This window comes from Fusarium redolens, assembly GCF_020744475.1.
Source record: "Fusarium redolens strain MPI-CAGE-AT-0023 chromosome Unknown BKA55scaffold_12, whole genome shotgun sequence".
NCBI classification, from domain to species: domain Eukaryota; kingdom Fungi; phylum Ascomycota; class Sordariomycetes; order Hypocreales; family Nectriaceae; genus Fusarium; species Fusarium redolens.
In genome coordinates this window covers 537,385-552,917 of record NW_025763675.1, presented here as the reverse complement: position 1 = coordinate 552,917, position 15,533 = coordinate 537,385, and the positions used below count along the sequence as shown (strand labels likewise).

The window sequence follows — 15,533 nt, the reverse complement described above, 5'->3', positions numbered from 1 at the left end:
ATGTTTACATTTGCGCAAGAGAAATGCGTCTGCCTAGAGTAATTTGAGACCGTCACCTCGCCTGTTCGCGTACTGTGCCGGAGGGCGAAATGCACGGTGCGAAGAAAACGCGTCAAGCAGTGGGGTCACCGCGCCAACAGTTCACTGCCACTTTCCCCCCCGGCCAGCTTCTTTCTTTTCTTCTCTCCACTCTTCTTTTTGTCACCCATTCTTTTTACCCTTGTCAAGAATCTATTCACTCTTATATCGAATTGTCTACTCTTGTTGATCAGATATATCTTTCTTCCTTAAGATACCCCAACCGCCAGTCTCTATATAAGTCGTTCTTACGATTCTGTCACCAGCTTTCGAGATTATATCTCTTCCTTCGCCTTCAAAATGGCCAAAATGAAGGCTGAGCGCATCACGCGCCGACACACTCCCCTCCCTAATGCCGCAACCCGTTCGTCGAACCGCATTCGTGCGAAGAAAAAGAGCAATGGAACGAAGCAGGCTGGGCTGAGCCAGGAGCAAGTATCATCTGAGTCTTTGGAGCCTACTTCTTCTCAGGAAACTCTGAACAACTCGATCGATGTCTCCGACCAAAACAACTTCAGTAGCTTCAGTAGCTATAACACTGATGAGCATGTTGAGCTTCCCTCACTTGCGTCCACAAACTTACTAAACACCGCTAGCAGCCACTCAGCTGAGCAGATCGAGGGAACTCTGACCATCGCTCACCGTAATCCTCAGCTCAATGGAACCGGTGTAACGCCCTCAAATACTTTCGATAACAAAGCTGGACCAGGCACAGCCCAACTGACAGCTGGCGAAATCGCTCTAGATATATATGGCAGCAAAATACTGATCGACAGCACTCTCGGTAAAAAGCTAGCCGGCGAAGTAGCACTACGAGCTATCAGGCAGCGCCGCTCTGACATGATCCTCAACATGGAGCGCCGTAGCAATGTCGAAGCCTTCCTGGCTCATCTCACTGGAGTTCAGGTCAAGCGATCTTGCAAGAACTGCTCCAAAGGACACGGTCCCTGGTCCGAATGTATTATCTACGATGGCCAGATGTGTGGTAGCTGCACAAATTGTTGGTTCAATGCCAGTGGCTCTCGATGCACATTCCATGGTAAGTTGATCCTCATGCCACACCGATATTATGATCCGGCACTAACAAACTTTCCAGAGAATAACCAAAACTCCATCTATGCCCCTTTACCAATGTACCACCCTCAATCAGCGGGGATGCCAACCCAGCCCATTCAATACACCCATATCAATCCCCAGGCGGTTCCCCAGGGTATTGCTATGAACCCACCTACCTCTATTCAGGGAGAAGCTACCACGACCCTCTACGTAACACCTCAAATGCGTAACCAGTTCGCCCTGAGCATTCTTCAGACCCTGGGAATCGGTTCCGGCGAATAGAACTTGCCTGGATCCGCCAACAACGTAGTCGGCAATGTTATATCAACTGTCGCGGCTATGAACCAAGGAGAACGGGTATTCGCACGAGTGGAAAGGGCTGCCGAGGATCTTGGTTTGCGCATTGCAGAACTCCACGAGTTCCTTGCCACACCTGAGGGCAATGCCTTTGTGACCCAGCTATCTGGGATAGCTGCTCCCCAGCAAATTGCTTCTGGGGACAACCCATCCCAGGAGCGCTCCCAAGAGAATGGCCAGGACAACGCTTCCCAGGAGCCACTCTTCCAAGAACCTTCTTCACAGAACAATGCCCACCAGGAGCTTGCTTCCCAGGATACTTCTTCCCATGGGCCTTCTTCTCAGGAGTCGTCCTCCCAGGAGCAGCCTCTGCGGGAAACTTCTCCCCAGCAAACCTCGTCACAAGAACGTTTTTCACAGGGAAATGTCGAAGCCCATCTCACAGCACAGGCTCTCACAAGCGATCCGCCACTTGAGAACTGAGTGGTTGCACGCTCAGTAAGACCGTTGAAGCATAACGCTGTCATTGAGCAAGGCTCAATTTGTTTGACGACTCTCGGCAATGCATCTAACACGCAGAACATAAAAGACTAAAAAGACCAATCAACAAAACTAGAGAAGAGCCGAGTAATGTAGGTCCACGCATACGTTTCACTGCACCCCACTAACTAAGTCGCAGTGCTCCTTGATCTCCCCGAACCCAGAATTTGGAACCCCCTCGCTTATTGTGTGATCTCAAATGAGTTTGCCGCTTGTTTCGGGCTACTCTGTCTTGAGACTACTATTGGAATACACATCATGTCACCACTGGATGAGAAGACTGTGCACCAAACCAACATGCTCGTAGTTATGAGCGCATACACCATATTCGGAGCGATAATCATCCACCATTTCATTTTGCGAGATCTTTCTCTTTTCAGTACTGCGGGCTGGCTCGATTCAAGACACGTATCGTCACTCTTCGACGTTCGTGCTGTTTAGCCGAACCATTTTCTTTACCAACAATTGTATGATCATGTATTCAGGACAAACCAATAGCAAGGACAGAATTTGGCTAGCAAGGCTAGCAGATGTATGGCAACTTTCAAGTAGTCTTGGAGGCTAAGTTGTCTAGGTTGGCTCTAGACTGATATCGACTACTATCTGTACCCGTATCGATCTTGAGTGAGAACGTCTCAAAGGCTCTGGGATCCTTTTACGTCGACATTGTCGGATGTAGTCTATAGAGGAGTAGCCGTAGTATACGATAGTCCTGACAGAAGCTAAACAAACAAGAGTGTTAATCACATAAATCGCGATAGGACGCAACTATTTGCTGCACATGCATTTGTGATTTGAATGGTAGAAACACCTTTAGATCAGCGCCACTTATACGGTTTTCGTGAAATCTTCCCTTTCTCGCTCCCTCGTACATATTCTTCCTCCCAGGAGGGAGAACAAGTCACATGATTTTGTTTATCTCAGTTTCCAAGACATCACCACAAGCAATATCCAACTACACCCCACGCATGTCTCATATTTTAGAGACAAAACCTCCATAGTTCTGTAGGGCGATGGACCCGGATGCGTCCCCGTTGAGAAACGTGCGTGGGTAGCGCGCGTTAACAACATCTCATCTGTACAGAACCGGGCACTGGGCTTGACTTCGAGACGTACGACAAAAGAAAAGTGAGTCAAAATGCAAGCGAAAAGAGCAAACAAGACAAGTGCGGAATTTCGCGACAGGCAGTGTGTTTGTTTCAAAGACAAAAGACGTGCCAAATCATTATTTTACAACATACTTGATACTTGAAATTAAACGAGAAAACACCGCATCCGAGTGACGAGTGGGTAAACAATACAATGCTAACGTGTGGAGGGTAACAAGGCATGGATGGTAGTGGTAGGAAAGAGTTTCGTAATTAAACAAAGTAGATGACCACCATCCTCCGTCGCCCGTACTGTTTAGATGCAAATAATGACCCCGTCTTCCAGCCTCGTCCGTCACGCTCTTGAACGGGCAAATCATATCTTCCCGACGTCATGGGCGGCCATGACCACTGGCCTTCGCGGCTTCATCATCTGTGGTCCACCGGTCTTAAAATCCTTCTCCCTTTAAAAAGACGTTTTTGTGATACAAGGCAACTCCCATCCATCAACCGGTAAAATCCTTACAAAGAAACGGAACCAAGGTCGACCTGGGCACAGCCAAAGCTAGTAGTATATCTGGCGAAATGGGTGAGCCGGACCGTCAGTAACCGTCGTCGACCAAAGGAGTCACGCAGTTGTTGACTTGCGCCTTCGCTCCTCTGGTATGACGAGTACAAGAAAAAATCGTGAGCCATATCCCCGTGGCCCATCTAAGCAGTGTCGTTATTAAGATCGAGGGTATTCGTGTTTTGTGACAGCAAGAAAAAAGAATCATTTAGATAAGACCACAGAGACGCAGGTTCTCTTGGATGATGATATCTGCAACTTGTTAGAATACTAGAACTTCGGAAATAGTCAATGTAACTTACCGTTGACCGCCGCCATGACGAAGCGGATCTGAGTGGTATCGGTTGCGCAGGTGAAATGGGTATAGATCTGCTTGGTCTCGTGTTGGTTCAAGCTGACGAAACGGTTGAGGATGTAATCGCAAGCCGCGGCGTAGTCGTCGCCGCCCTCGTAGTCAGGGAAGTAGTTCTTCATGGGGCTGACAGGCAGCTTCTCCTTGAAGCGATCGATCTTGTTGAGGAACAGAATGATCGATGTCTTGATGAACCACCTTGAGTTGCAGATGGAATCGAAGAGAGTGAGAGCCTCTTGCATTCGGTTGACAGTCTCATCCTCAAACAGGAGCTGATCGTACTCGGAGATGGCAACCAGGAAAAGAATGGTGGTGACGTTCTCGAAGCAGTGAATCCACTTCTTTCGCTCGGATCTTTGACCACCGACGTCGAACATTCTGTATGTGAGGTCGCCGATGATGAATGTGGTCTCAGTAATACCAGTGGTCTTGACACGAGATCGGAGGACATCCTGGTCGTTAGGCATGTAATCAGGAGCAGCAATGCGAGCAATGTTGTCGAAGTAGCTATCCAAGGTTAGTCAACGAAACTAGTGTTTCCATCAGATACACATACTATCGGGCTGAGTCGTTAAGCTGGTACTCGCGAGATCGCTTGAAACATTCTTGCACGCCACGATCCTTCCACAAAGCCTCGATAGCGCTGCCAACCTCAGGGGGGAGGACATCGCCTTCGATCTGAGCGGGTTGCATGAAGATAGTCTGAACGTGGTACTCCATGCGCTGGTCCTCAAGAGGAAGTTCAAGAGACTCCATAGCCTCGAGGATAACGCGCATTGACTGAACAGTGTTGCTGAAGATGATTTCCTTGAAGGATTCTCGCTCGTCGCGCGAGTAGCCACCCTCGTGAATGAGCTTCATCTGCTTGAGGATAGTCGACTTTCCAGATTCACCAGCACCTGTGAGCATGTTAGAAAGCGGCCAGATTGACAACAGTCTTGGCGACTCAATGTGTTGAGTCGCGCGTGACCGAAGTAATTGGCAGACATACCGAGCAGGAGCATCTTGATCTCGTTTCGCTGCATCATCTTGTCGCGCTTGAGCTGGTTCTCAATCTCCTCGTTCCGGGCCTTGCCCTCCTTCTCCTCTGTGCTCATTCCGCAACCCATTGCGACGGTAGTGCTGTTGACTCCTTTTCGCTAGGTTTATAGCAAATGCTGAAATTGATTAAACAAAGTCGACGACGCGGTGTATACGTGTGTCGTCGTGGTCGCGAAATATATGGGTGAATGGGTATAGTCTAGAGCCGTCGACGTTAGTGATTAACAACGCTCGAAGTCGTGGCTGTAACGAAAGACAATCTTTGGTCGAGGGTAGAAGGATCTCGACTTGTCAAGGTATAGAGAAGAGAAAAGAGATGAGATGGAAAAGGCAGACGAAAGCAAAGGCGAAGGCGATGTAAGGTTGAGGTAAGGTAAAAAGGTGGAGTGAAGGAAGAGAAAAGGAGATACGGAAGCAGCTTTTGGCGTAGCGCAGTAACTGGGGACCGGGACCGGGACTGAATGGGACTAAGGTGCGCTACGACTGGGGGGAGAAGAGAGGCTGCAATTTGGGGCACGACACACGAGTCGTGCCAACGAAGGCCAAAAAGGCCCAGCCCAGGGCGGAATCTCTCGCGCCTCCTCCCCTGGGCCAGGGGGTGAGGGGCCCCTAAAGGTTGGAGCTTTTTAGGAGCCCGGGGGGTGGAGAACAGGGGGTGTATCGTGGTACCTCAGATGCTGTTCTGGGATTAAGGTGATGAAGTGAAGAACAGAAGGAAATAAACAGTGGCAATAACGTCGAGAACTGCAATGTCATAACTAACCTTCTCAATTGATCTCGCAATATCGTGGAGACAGACAGCAACAAACTTCGATTGCGATGACCTGGTCCTGGAGCGAAATGTTCTCCTCTTCGCTGGTGATGATACGCCGATGCTAGAAGGCGAAAGGCAAAGAAGCTGGAGGCAAAAGCGGCTGGCGGGTATGCGGATGAATTGGGATATGACAGGAGAGGATAAGCGGGCGGGAATGAAGATGAGAATGGATCGAACACCCCCGGTAGAGTAAATACAGTAGAGGAAACCCTAAATAAACGGACTGGAAGCCGGAAGGGGCACAAAGCAGTAATCGCTGAGGGGGAAATTGTGGTTTTAGAAAGGAGAGAGAATGAGTTGACAGAGAGCAGAGCCAGAACTAGAAGTAAAGACGGCGGGAGAATGGGCGCAATTGGGAGAGGGAAAAAAGGATGCGGCCGGGGACCGTCAGTGAAAGTGTACAGGCGGCTGATTGGACGCGAGATAGAAAGAGGCGTGCCTTGAGCCAGCCAGATGGGAACTGGTCTGGCACTGGAAGCCAAAGAAGAGAAAAAGAAAATGAGATGAGATGAGCGATCCCAGCCAGGTACCGCTTGTTTCGCAGAAAACCCCAATAATCATCTGGTACCTTTCTGGCAACCCTTACCTACTAGAGGTGGTTAGCAGGGTCCTCTGCTACCGCTTTAGCCCCGGACACTTTCATTTGCATTAGAATCCATGGATCTCGTTTATTACCCGGGTTGGTACAGATTTGGTCAGTGGAAGATGGTTTCAAAAGTCTGCCCATTATGGTGAGTTGATCAATAGCCAGAGATACTTCGCAGGAAGACTTGAATTTCTCTTATAGCACTATATCTCAGTACATCGCTCGTCACTCTAAATTAGATAGCAATTGCTGTTGAAGCAAATCGTACGGTAACTCAAATTGTACCTGAACTAAGGGTCAGGGAACTTGGGACCCTTGTAGCCATCCAATACTTACAGCAACATCCTGGAGGTTATCAAAGCGGACTCCAGGGATAGACCCTCTCTGTATGCACTCTATTTTCATCACCATCAAGGCACTTTCAGGGAGATTGGAGAGCATCAAAGGCACGCCAGGTCGCTAACAAGGCCTGGCCTGGCTATTTGACACGATCGCCTACTTCGGTATTTCTCACCAGAGTGAAGACCTGTGGTCTCCAATCCTGGGGTCACCTCACAAAGATACACAAATCACTGCTTGCATCCAAGTATACAGTGTGCGAATTCCTCAGCGCATCCTTGAGCTCGGAGCCCCCCCACCCCACTTCAGTATCGCTTGAGAGATCCAGCCTCTACTGGGCATCCCCATGTCGTAAGTGTTCGTTCCATTGGTTGTCCAGCAGAGCTCCCACTGGTTCTGGCTCATGACGGGAACCAAAGCCCTGCACTTTAAATGCATAGTGATGATCATCGCGTCTGCTGTGACAGTGCTGCAGGGTGGACGACAGGAAGGATTTATCATCACCTGCAAAAAGCCGGCTCCTCAATTGAACAATATGCCCAAACCCGTCCTCAAACGAGCGAATCTTTCCCAAGAACCAATTCAAAGCCAGACCAGGACCACGGTGAGGTGGAGTAATGGTGCCATCTGCTTGGCTGTGGATATCCATGGGAGATGGGCATGGCATGGTTTCTAAGTTGGAGTGAATGGGCAGGCATTGACAAGCCCGTCTCATCAGCTAATGAAGCGACGTCTTGACTCTCGCAAATGGAAAAGCACCCGCTAACCTAGCTAATGAAAGACACCTGCTCTTATTCCAGTCGTTCGTTACATCGCCATGCTCTATGGCCGGTTGCAGAACAGCTTGATTAGCTTTGGAAGCCAGTGGAGCTTCGTCGTTCGTCCCAATTGATTCAGACATGACCCTGGCCTTCTGGGGTATAGCGTCCTGCCGGGCGGGATGATCGTGAAAGCCAAAGTGCAGACGGTCAAATGATTCAGGAAGAGTATCAGTGGAGGACTATGAATAGAGGTATAAAAAATTATTTAAAAAAAGAGTGGCAGAGGATACGATGCTGATGACGATGTCGATAACTTTATGGTTCGAAAAGCCAATCGGACACGCCCGAGAAATTGCTTTTTGATGGTTTGTTTCCAGATGTCAATAAGATATCAGTCAGATATCGCAATTGGAGTCTTAAAGAACGGTACGACTACATGGCTGGTTCTGGCATGAGGAGCCAACTTTAGCGACCATACTGTACGGAGAAGCAGCCGATCTGCGGGCAGCGAAACATGTCGAAATAGGGGCCATCAGTGTATGAACTGTGGAGTTGTTACAGCTCTTTGATGCACGACACGACGGATAATAAGGCTGGCTGGTAGGTAGGTTTGGGAGAGATGACTAACTGCATGATACTGATGAAGCTTTGTTCTGCAGTTGAAACACCCTTCATACAGGACTTGGACCCAATCTCGATGTTTGGTGTTTGAGCTTGATAAAGCCGTAGAGTTGCAGTCTTGATCATTTCGGCTCCGATCCGAGTTTCGTTCAACCTGCAGTGCCCATCACAAGGAACTTGGTCCGAAACGTCAGGTCCTCAAATCCTTCGAGGTGTGCTATAAGTGCCCTGAGCTTAATACGACGTTAAAACGGCGAATATTCGTCTGTGACCGTGTTCAGGAGTTACTTCAGTATCTTGTGTGATGTGATGTTGCGATTGGCTAACAGTTGCTGTTACAGCTTACGGGGTTGACGCAAGAGTTTAAGTGCTGGGGCTGCGCTCCATGTCACGATGGTACCTTGCATCATGATCCATCTGTTTTCGTTTTCAGAGCATCTGCAGGTATCGTCAACAAACACGCTTAAAGTTAACTACAGTGGAAGTTTCAGGCTTGGCTACCACTTCTCACTTACTGTTATGGTATCTGCCTATTAAACAAGACTCCACATGTCAACAGCGTCATCATCATCAACATCAATTTATCTTTCCTCTTCTCAGCACAAGACAATATCGGCTCATTGCATCGAGGCGCGCCCGTCCCGCCTCCGCAGCCAATCGGCATTATCTTGGTATTATCGTCCGCCTCCAATAGTGCCGTGTCCTACTGTGCCCATCTTCTCCGCATTGTTGTCCCTTTTGTGCACTCAACTCCGGCTAACTCAACGTTTCAGCTGTTTGAAGCATCTTCACTGAGCATTGTCATTATCGCTCCACATAGGCCACTGAATGTCAAATGATACTGCTAGTCTGCCAAGCTCCTTGTCTCCTGACCAGGGTCTTCCTAGTTGATGGGTTGTTGCAGACGCTACTAAAGGGGGATCGCCCGAGAAGCGCCAGGGTCTTCCAATCACTAGCAGCGCTTTTCGGCACAGAAGCCAGCTAGAAGAGGAACCTCCATAATTCTCTTCTATAATGCCCGTGTTGTCATCCCTGTTTCATTGCTTTTTTTTTTTTTTCTACATCGGAGCGTTTTCGATCACGAACTGCAGTCTTATTCAAGACTCTCCGGTCTGAGCTATCGAACTATCCTATCTGTGAATGCTGTTTTAGATAGAACGACGGCCTTTAACAGGCTTTTATTATGAACAGATGTATACTATAGTATAGGTAATTCGGGAACAGCTTGTGCGGCTGGCAGCAGGAACATGCTACACTAGCACCGTACTTCGCACTTTATTTGCAACACAGCTTGCGTCTTGTGTCTCATCGGAGTTGACGAATCTTTCTCCATTCAACGTTCGAAGCACATCGTGTCCAAACACTCAAACTCATGGTTCCGTCATCAGATCTACAGCTAGCGAGAGGAAGTGCCAGCTCTTGAGTGTCGCTGCGACATCCTGTCGATCATCAAGGGAGCCGCGTGAGGCAGGGGACTTTGACATGACCGTCCGGTGTCGATGGTATCAAACGACCAAAGACACTCAGACCTTTTGTTGTTCGTGTCTTCCTTGACTGACACTGACAGTTTGGCCATCATGATCGACAAAGTCCGAGCAAACAATCTTGGAATAGTTACAAAGTCCGTTTCTGATGTCTCCTGCCCGGTTAAGCATTACCGTATTACACTGTCCCCAAGCCCCCTGGGAAGAGGCTTGTAAGTAATATCGTCGTGACTGACTCAAGTGTAGCGGACTTGGTGAGAGAACTGCTAGTCTTTATGGAGTAGAATGAGCCGTAATCCAATCAACGCCAGGGATCTTCCCAGGGAAATGGACGCCGAGAGTTGAGGATCCTCAAGAGCCTCGGCCACACCCTCAACGGTAATTGGCCCTTTTCAGTAATTGGCAGTTTGATTTAGTGGCCGTCGTGCCAAAAGGCGATTCCATGTTGGCCCACATGTTTCTTTGGTGGTTGGCTGACCATGTTTTCCATGTTGGTGATCAGACCTCTCTATGTCTGTGAGTCCCTGGGATTTCTGATCACCTGCGCTTCAGAATCAAGATGTTTGTCAATATTTGGAAGATAATGTTATCCGGATTCCACCGGCTAAAGTTTAATGTCTGCGCACTTGCCTCTTTGGAATTGTTTCAAGATTGCTCGTTCTTTGGGGAGTGATCCATTAAATCTATTCGCTAAGATCCAAGTCTCAGATCTTCAACTACACATTGAATAATTGGTTATCCTTGCTCTGAGCTTCCGAGTTCCAGGAACTTGGTGCTGGGAGCACACGAACGATATGATGATCCTCATCTACGATACACGGGCGCTCGACTGCGTCCGTTTCGATCAATGCTGTCATAACTTTCCACGGGCGTGCGGAAATCGCTGGCTGGAAATACGGTGTGTATCAAACGGAAGACCACCCATCCTTGCTAGCTGAAGAAACTCTCGGACCCCAAATTTCGCGTGGGCTCTTGATGAAATAAAGTAATTTAAACAGCACCGAGACCACTCAAACTTTCAAGCTCCAGCACGATATTCATTTAGTGAAGTGGAGTTCATCATGTTTCCAGATGGGACCATTTTCTCAAACAGGGTGGCCACATGGCAGGCTTGTTCCGTTTTTGATCTACTACTGATGCTCATGATATGCAAATCATCTTCAGTACAACCTCTGGATGGCATCATTACCTGGTAACCAACCGAGGCTGGGAACAGAATTGCGGATGCTTCTCTTGTCGATTCGATGTAACATGCTATCTTTGGTTACTAACTTTGGTATTTTGGCCTATTTTGCATTGTTGCACGTTTAGCACATATACATAAAGGCAATGGATGCTCGACACAGACACTCTCACAACAAGAGTTGCGAAGCTCTGCAACAACCAACTTGCTCATTGTTTTTCAATCTTCACTTACTATAGGTTGATCATTGCGAGATTTGCATCAAACTTTGCTCTGGAAACTTTGGTAGTACGAGACCAGACATGGCCAGAGCAAGCCCCCCGAACAGACAATACACTCGAGGCTGCATAGCGAAAGAGCTGGTTTGTTAAGTGACAAACTTGGCCACAAGCTGTTGAACCCGGATAAACATCACTCAAGTGACGGTTAAAGCCGGCCAGATTCTCAGTCAGATCTGAAACGGAGATTCAGCAATCTGGCGTGCGGAAAGAAAGGTCTGGATCGACCTCTGACGATTTCTTACACGGACGATGAATGCCGGATCTTCAATGTGCAATAGCAACAGGAATACGGCTCTCGATCTACCGAACAATGAAACCTGTACCATCAAGAACGGTTGAGGCGGTTGAGTTATCCATGATATGGCAAGCATAACTTCTTAGAGTCAGACAAAGATGAGGCGACGACCACCCGAGCAAGCCACAACACCACTTCCGAGGCAATTTAGAGCGAAGCTCTGGATACGTATTTCCACGATGCGGTGATCTTACCTTTTGGTCAGTTCTCAGCCATTTGATGGCCGATAAGGGGCATGTGAGTCAGCATGACTCTGTCAGAGATTGAGGTCAGTTCAGCGAGACAACTCTCAACCAGATACCTGATAGAGGGCAGTGCCGAGTCAATGCAACTCTGTCAGACATCGAAATTGGCTTGAATATTCGTACAACTATCGGGAATGGCAGTATTCAAGATCGAAAGTCTGTTCCAAGGCCAAAGCTTCTCAACCTAACCAGAGTCACTGATTGAGAATGGAGGCGTATATACCAAAACCCATAACAGGAAGTCAATTGTTAGCGGGCTGCCGCTATCTTATATAGGCCACCCAAACCCCTCTGTGAGTGTGTTTTTTAAAGTTCGATCTTGTCAAAAACACCTTCTAGTTGCTCTATTCCGTTGCCTTGACTTGACGTCTGGTGGCTGAAACTTTGAATGGAGATTTGTCGGCCAGAGTTAAGGCTTTACCTGCTTTGCAACAAAGATTCGTTCATTACAATGGGAGTGTCCCGCTTGGTGTAGAGATCGCTATAAACGCTGTTGAGATCTGTATAAGTAATAGTCGCTTGTGATGAAGAGGAGAAAAGATCATAGTAGAGAGTATTCTATCTCTCTGGAGTATGAGAAGTCTAGAGCCCATATGATTGGTTGGCTGTTTGAATATTGAAGACTGGAAGCAATTTCTTGACCATTAGATTAAGGCTCATATTCAGGTGGTGATTGAAGTCCGTTTCCAAAACGAAAATGAATTATTTACCACTCAAAGATTTAAAGCTGAAATCATCTCTCCTTACAGTTGTTCAACGTTGTGGTGGCGAAGTTTGTTCTGAAACCTTGGGTGGCTGGATCAATAGATGCATGCGATAGTAGTAGTCCCAAGGTCTAGAGCTTTAAACGAGCTCCCCTCGGCCCGGGAGTGTTCTAAAGAGGCCTCGCGTCTATTAAAAATGGCAAAGAAAAGGAAAGTGGCAGGGAAATCGTCGATAGTCCCCGTATATGAACGAATAACTATCTATACCCGTCTTGGCACCATATCACTGTAGCTTGGCGGCGCCACTAATTGACAACACTTGCAGATCGCCAACTCAACACCAGAGCCCAAGCTTCAACTTTCTCACCGACAGAGCCCAGAACAACGGGAACGGCGAAATAAGTACCTGTCTTGAGTAGAAAAAACGGCAACAGTTGGAATTGGACTATTAAGACTTAAAAAAAAAAATGTCTATTCCTATGCATCGACTGGGCGGTCGCGGTACGTCATCACAAACAGCATGGGCGTTGTTGTTTGCGCCGGAATCGGCAACGCGACAATTCAAAGTGCGACGCTTTAACCTGAGACGTCAAACACTGACAGTTCGATCTGGTTAGCCTTTGCCCACGATGACGACGACATCGAACAAGAGTACGACCGATTGAGAGACTTGGCGCGAGCTGAGGCGGAGAAGCGCAACGATTGCTTCGCGCGTGTATGTTGAATACAGCTCATGTCTGTCGAAGGGCAATACAAGGTAGCTGACTTTGCTTGCAGTCGCGTCAGGCATATGAAGATGGCGATGGTGCTGGAGCAAAGGAGCTCTCCAACCAGGGCAAGGCACACGCTGCCCGTATGGATGATTACAACCAGCAAGCAGCCGATTTTATCTTCCGTGAGAACAACGCCTCTGGCCGTGTAGAGGCGGATTCGATCGACCTTCACGGTCTCTACGTGGAAGAGGCTGAGCGAATTCTTGAGGAGCGCATTCGTGCAGACCAGGCTAATGGACAGACACATCTCTATGCCATCGTCGGCAAGGGACACCACTCAGCTGGTGGTGTACAAAAGCTCAAGCCAAAGGTCGAGGAGCTGTGCCAAGAACTTGGTCTTCGATACGAGACCGATGAGGACAACACTGGACGAATTATCATCAACCTCCAGGGCGGAGATCCTATCCCTCCCTCGCACTCTGGTGGTTACGGTGGTCACCATGGTGGACAGCAGCATCACCAACCCCAGCATCATCAGCCTCAGCACCACCAGCAGGAACAGCAGAACGACGATGTTGGACAGGTACTGCCTTGGATTCTGAAAAAGTTGGAGAAGGCCTGCTGTGTGGTCATGTAAAGCTTGGATATAATCTTCTGAGTTGCCATTTGTGGGAAGCATCTTAGGAATGCTGGTTTAACGCGTTTATACCCTGATTGTGTGGGGTTGGAGAGATTCTGACTTTCTGAAATCCTTGTTTATGATTGCTATATCCAAGCATTCCAAAAACGCTAGATTATTTAGATGAGAGACATGCGGAACGTTCACGCTAGAACTGAATTGATGGAGATATGTATCAAGTCTTTATTTTCTCGCTAGACATAGGAAAGGTGTATAGTATGTAAATCAAGGCTCCTCTATACCCAAACTCATCTATGAGATCGAATGCTTTAACGCTTTGTTACAATGTATATCAAGAGTCTTCTCCACCAATTTTCCTCGGACAACCCTCATTTATGCTTCGGTCGAGTTCTTGATGTTAATCATCTCCTGGCTCTCTGTAGGCTTAGGGGCTTTGCAAAGAGTGAATCCAACGGCCTCGCATATGATAGCAACCATCATTTCCATAATGATACCGGCACCAAGATACATCCAGACATCCTGCTTGTGGCCGCCGAGGATGAGAGCACAGGTGTAGGCAAGTCGGACGACAACGAAGGGTAGAGAAGCACCAACAGCGATAAGAAGTCGATGCTCGCCATCAGCGATGTAGGACTGGCTACGGAGAGCAAGGAAGAACTGACCCACAACCAGGACAAGGACAACAATCATGAGGATGACACCAATCTTGCACTCAGAGTTGTACTTGACACTGGGAGAGGAGCCGTTGAGTTCGTAGTCCGAGTTAGCACCGCCAACTGAGATGAGAATAATGGCAGCAAGCATCAGAAGTTGGATCGCACGCTGATAGATTGGTAGAACGCCTTTGCCGCCCTGACGCTTGATAGAATCGAAGCAACGACTAAGCAGGCCGAGAAGGATAAGGATCAATGGGCCGAGACCAAGGCCGTTAAGTGTAAGCCAGCCAATGTAGAGGCTTGTGTTGCTTGGGTCATTGATAGTTGCCAGGAGCATGGAAGAGCCGATTAGACGGGCGAGTGATAGAATGCAGATATAGAGCCAGCCAGCAGTGCGCCCAAAGCCATGAGACTTGCAGAGAAAGAGGGCTCCGATGAGGATGAAGGTATAGATGACAATCTCAGCGATGGCAATGTCATCGTGAGTATTCATAGGTCGAGCCATTGCAGTAAATAAAAAGTCTGTTGAGTTTGAAGATGGTCCTTAGAAAAGAGTTGACTTGTAAGTTGACTGATGTTAGAGGAGTGAAGAGTAAGAGTGAAGAAGTGACGGTTGTATTGTTGTTCTGATCTATTGACCATTCTCTCCAACTCGAGAGATACAGGCATACTTATACATGTCAACGTCGACTCGCATTCTAACTTGAATATAGGAGATGCTGTATAGTCGGCACAACGGCAACATCATAGCCTCAGTTTATCCCCGCTGGATATGGACACCTCGAGACACTTGCCCAAACGGGACAGCGTCCTTTACCAAATATGCATGATGAATAGAGGCTTAACCATAAACCTTGCCGTCGTGTGGCATCAGGAGCTATGGCCCGGCGTCATTCCCGAGATACAGGGTCGCATGCAAAATGAGAATGCGATATCCCACGAAGGCTGAGTTCATTCATCGAATCGTATGCCCAATTTGGTTTAGCTCGAGATTTGTTCAAATGGGATTGCAGGGTTCTTGTTTGTGGCTGTAACGAGCCTTACCTTGTAGGGCTGTCTATTCGAGTGCCGTGATCCGTGTTAACGACCAAAGCGAGAGCGAGTATGTTAGTCAGTGACGCTTCGTCTGCATGTAAGATAGTGGCTTGTTTCTGTATGGAAAAGTTCTTGTCGGATAGGATTTTGAATTCC

General features: G+C 48.1%; 4 protein-coding genes across 4 annotated transcripts; 2 read left to right on the top strand and 2 right to left on the bottom strand.

The window, feature by feature from the left end:
- Positions 1-378: 378 nt before the first annotated feature.
- Positions 379-1,914, top strand: BKA55DRAFT_595831 (uncharacterized protein; the record flags this gene model as incomplete). The annotated part of the gene is made up of 4 exons (XM_046195861.1): positions 379-623; positions 675-1,117; positions 1,175-1,344; positions 1,417-1,914. The coding sequence occupies 4 exons, from the start codon at positions 379-381 to the stop codon at positions 1,912-1,914; spliced, it is 1,356 nt and encodes a 451-aa protein (XP_046046884.1).
- Positions 1,915-3,835: 1,921 nt separating this feature from the next.
- Positions 3,836-5,088, bottom strand: BKA55DRAFT_692555 (guanine nucleotide-binding protein subunit alpha; the record flags this gene model as incomplete). The annotated part of the gene is made up of 4 exons (XM_046199795.1): positions 3,836-3,879; positions 3,930-4,486; positions 4,536-4,878; positions 4,971-5,088. 4 exons carry the CDS (start codon positions 5,086-5,088, stop codon positions 3,836-3,838), a joined length of 1,062 nt encoding a protein of 353 aa, XP_046046883.1.
- Positions 5,089-12,713: 7,625 nt separating this feature from the next.
- On the top strand, positions 12,714-13,898 carry BKA55DRAFT_93009 (uncharacterized protein). Its single transcript, XM_046201687.1, has 4 exons — positions 12,714-12,834; positions 12,951-13,048; positions 13,111-13,721; positions 13,777-13,898. Exons 1-3 carry the CDS (start codon positions 12,801-12,803, stop codon positions 13,681-13,683), a joined length of 705 nt encoding a protein of 234 aa, XP_046046882.1. The 5' UTR covers positions 12,714-12,800; the 3' UTR covers positions 13,684-13,721; positions 13,777-13,898.
- A 70-nt stretch (positions 13,899-13,968) lies between these two features.
- BKA55DRAFT_574649 (uncharacterized protein) lies at positions 13,969-15,273 on the bottom strand. Its single transcript, XM_046193319.1, has one exon. The coding sequence runs from the start codon at positions 14,845-14,847 to the stop codon at positions 14,059-14,061; it is 789 nt and encodes a 262-aa protein (XP_046046881.1). The 5' UTR covers positions 14,848-15,273; the 3' UTR covers positions 13,969-14,058.
- Positions 15,274-15,533: the final 260 nt, after the last annotated feature.

Excerpts from the sequence above, each read along its gene's own strand:
- BKA55DRAFT_93009 (XM_046201687.1), top strand. The coding sequence starts at position 12,801 with ATGTCTATTCCTATGCATCGACTGGGCGGTCGCG. Across the intron at positions 12,835-12,950 it reads GCATCGACTGGGCGGTCGCG|CCTTTGCCCACGATGACGAC; the intron begins GTACGTCATCAC and ends CGATCTGGTTAG. Across the intron at positions 13,049-13,110 it reads GCAACGATTGCTTCGCGCGT|TCGCGTCAGGCATATGAAGA; the intron begins GTATGTTGAATA and ends CTTTGCTTGCAG.
- BKA55DRAFT_574649 (XM_046193319.1), bottom strand. The coding sequence starts at position 14,847 with ATGGCTCGACCTATGAATACTCACGATGACATTGCCATCGCTGAGATT.